The 2,510-nt window shown below is 49.5% G+C and overlaps 1 protein-coding gene across 1 annotated transcript; it reads left to right on the top strand.

The window, feature by feature from the left end:
* The first annotated feature begins 431 nt into the window (after positions 1-431).
* On the top strand, positions 432-1,274 carry LOC135096571 (uncharacterized protein K02A2.6-like). The gene has a single exon (XM_063998153.1). It carries the CDS (start codon positions 432-434, stop codon positions 1,272-1,274), a length of 843 nt encoding a protein of 280 aa, XP_063854223.1.
* The last annotated feature ends 1,236 nt before the right edge of the window (positions 1,275-2,510 follow it).

Here is a 2,510-nt window from a genome sequence, read left to right as displayed (position 1 = left end):
CAAGGAAAAAGGTACTGTGAAGTGTGATGACTGTGGGAAGAGAGGAGACTTGGCCCGTAACAGCCAGTGCCATTGGGCAGCATCGTGTCGTTCCTCGGGGTTCAAGAAGGTCCAGAAGCATGAAGAGGAGGAGGTTATCCTGAGTTGCAGCGACAAGAAACACCTAGGACAGCTAATGTGTCAAGTTGTGATTAGTGTAGAAGGACAGGAAAGGACGCTACGCAAGTGCATACCGGTGCGTCCATTTCGCTGTTCTCGTCTTTTGCAAAAGAACATTTCAAGGGCGTCAGAGTGAAGGTGACTACAGTCAAACTCTACAGGGTAGGGAGGCGTTCTCCGTCGTCGGCACCCTACCTGATATGGTGACTATTAACAGTTGTCAGGTGACGACGAACTTTTACATTGTTAATTCAGGTGCCACCAAAGCATTAATGGGGCTGGATCTTTTGACACAGCTTGGGCTCACCATCCACCAAGCGACGGGCAAGGTGTTTGCTGTAGAACACGGGCCTGTTACAACTCAGCTCTGTGTTCTGCCAGCCATTAAGGGTTATCAGCACAAGATCGTATTCAAGGCCGACGCTATCCCAGTTCGTCACAAGCTGCGGAGGCCCCCTGTCTCAGTTAGAGAAGTGTCGACAGAACTACAAAACTTGGTTGAACAGGGAGTTATCGAACACATCGATGCATCGGAGTGGGTGAGCCCAGTGGTGATCTCGCACAAGAAGTGTGGTAAGATTCAGTTGTGTGTTGACCTCCGGGGACCTAACAGCCAGCTGGTGTTGGAGGTGCATCCTCTCCCTATGACAGCAGAGCTACACACCAAGCTGCATGGAGTTGTTTTCAGCCAGATAGACTTAAAGTCTGCCTACCATAAGCTTGTATTCGAGAAGGCTTCCCATCCCATAACAGCTTTTATCACTCACAAAGGTCTTTTTCAGTTCAAGAAGGTTCCATTCGGGTTGGCATCGGCGGCAGCGGCATTCCAGAAGCTGGTTGACAGGCTGCTAGCAGGCATCCCCGGCTGCCAACACTACTTGGACGACATTGTGTGTACTGGATGGACACAAAAGGAGCACGACGAATGCTTGAGGTTGGTAATGAAGAGATTGTCAGACGCACAGGTAACTGTCAACGTAGAAAAATCTGTATTTTCTAAGAGAGAGAGATTGATTTCTGTGGGTACCGAGCATCGGGAGAGGGAATTTCTCCACTCCATTCTCACAAGCGGGCTGTCATGGATGCATCGCCTCCTACCAACATTAAGGAATTGAAAAGCTTCTTGGGGTTGTGTGGCTGTTTTTTTTTCAGTTTGTACCTGGTTATGCCAGCGCTGTTAGCTAAATAGGGCAGCTACTGAAGAAGGACATGCCGTTTGAGTGGACATCAGAAGTGGATCAGGAGTTCATGGCGTTGAAACGCAAGATTTCCACGTGCCCAGCCCTGATGGCGTACAACCCTCAGCTCTTTACTATTGTAACCACCGATGCCAGTGACAAAGGAATCGGTGCAGTACTATCACAGAAGGACGACTCGGGGAAGGAATGAGCAGTTTTGTTTTGGAGCTGCCAACTAACACCTAGCGAACAGAAGTATTCTGTTACAGTGAAGTAGGCGCTGGCAGCAGTGTGCGCGGTGGAGTGGTGGAAACTATTTATGGGGTAGGTTTCTTAAGTTGAGGACTGATCACTCGGCACTTACTAAGATACTTTCTTCAAGGTATTCTGGGCGTGCAAGCACTAGAGTTGCTCGGTGGCAAGCTCGCTTATTCCCATACTCGTACGAGGTGGAATATGTTCCAGAAAGTAGACTCTCTGGGGTGGACGTTCTGTCGCACCTTCCTGTGACCGAGAACATTGAAAAGAGGAAGAAAGAATACGAGATTGTAGCGCTCCTGGATGATGAGGACGCCATCACTGACCAAAAAATTCAAGAGGCAGCTTCTACTGACGAGGAAATATTAACATTAAAGGAATATCTGGAGCAGGGGTTTCCAGAGTCAGCCAAGCAGTGTCCCCCAAGTAATTCGGCCCTATTTCTAGTTTCATCACGAGCTGAGTGAGGTTAGTGGAATCTTCCTCCGTGGCATGCAACAACTTATTGTGCCAGCAGCACTTCGCGGGCGCCATTTACAACTTGGCTACAACGCTCACCACAGAGTGGTGAGAACTAATCAACTCTGCAGCTTGGCTTGGTGGCCTGGTATAGATCGTGATGTTGAGAACCTCGTTCGGAACTGTAGCGAGTGCCAGGCGAGCGACGAGGTACTGGCACAGAGGACGGTTGTAGCACCCCTCCAACCTGTGCAACTTCCAGACAAATGCTGGGCAAAGCTGGGAATCGACGTGGTCGGGCCGACTGAAGGAGCACCTGCATCTTTGTGCTGTCACTTTGTGCCATCACGCTATGCTATTACTATGAAAGACTACCGATCTGAGTGGGCCGAGGTTGGCATGACAGGTAGTATCACCACAACTGACATTATTTCCTTTCTCAGTTCTGTATGGTCA

Source organism: Scylla paramamosain, chromosome 3 (genome assembly GCF_035594125.1).
Source record: "Scylla paramamosain isolate STU-SP2022 chromosome 3, ASM3559412v1, whole genome shotgun sequence".
Taxonomy (NCBI): domain Eukaryota; kingdom Metazoa; phylum Arthropoda; class Malacostraca; order Decapoda; family Portunidae; genus Scylla; species Scylla paramamosain.
This window is presented reverse-complemented; position numbering and strand designations above follow the sequence as displayed.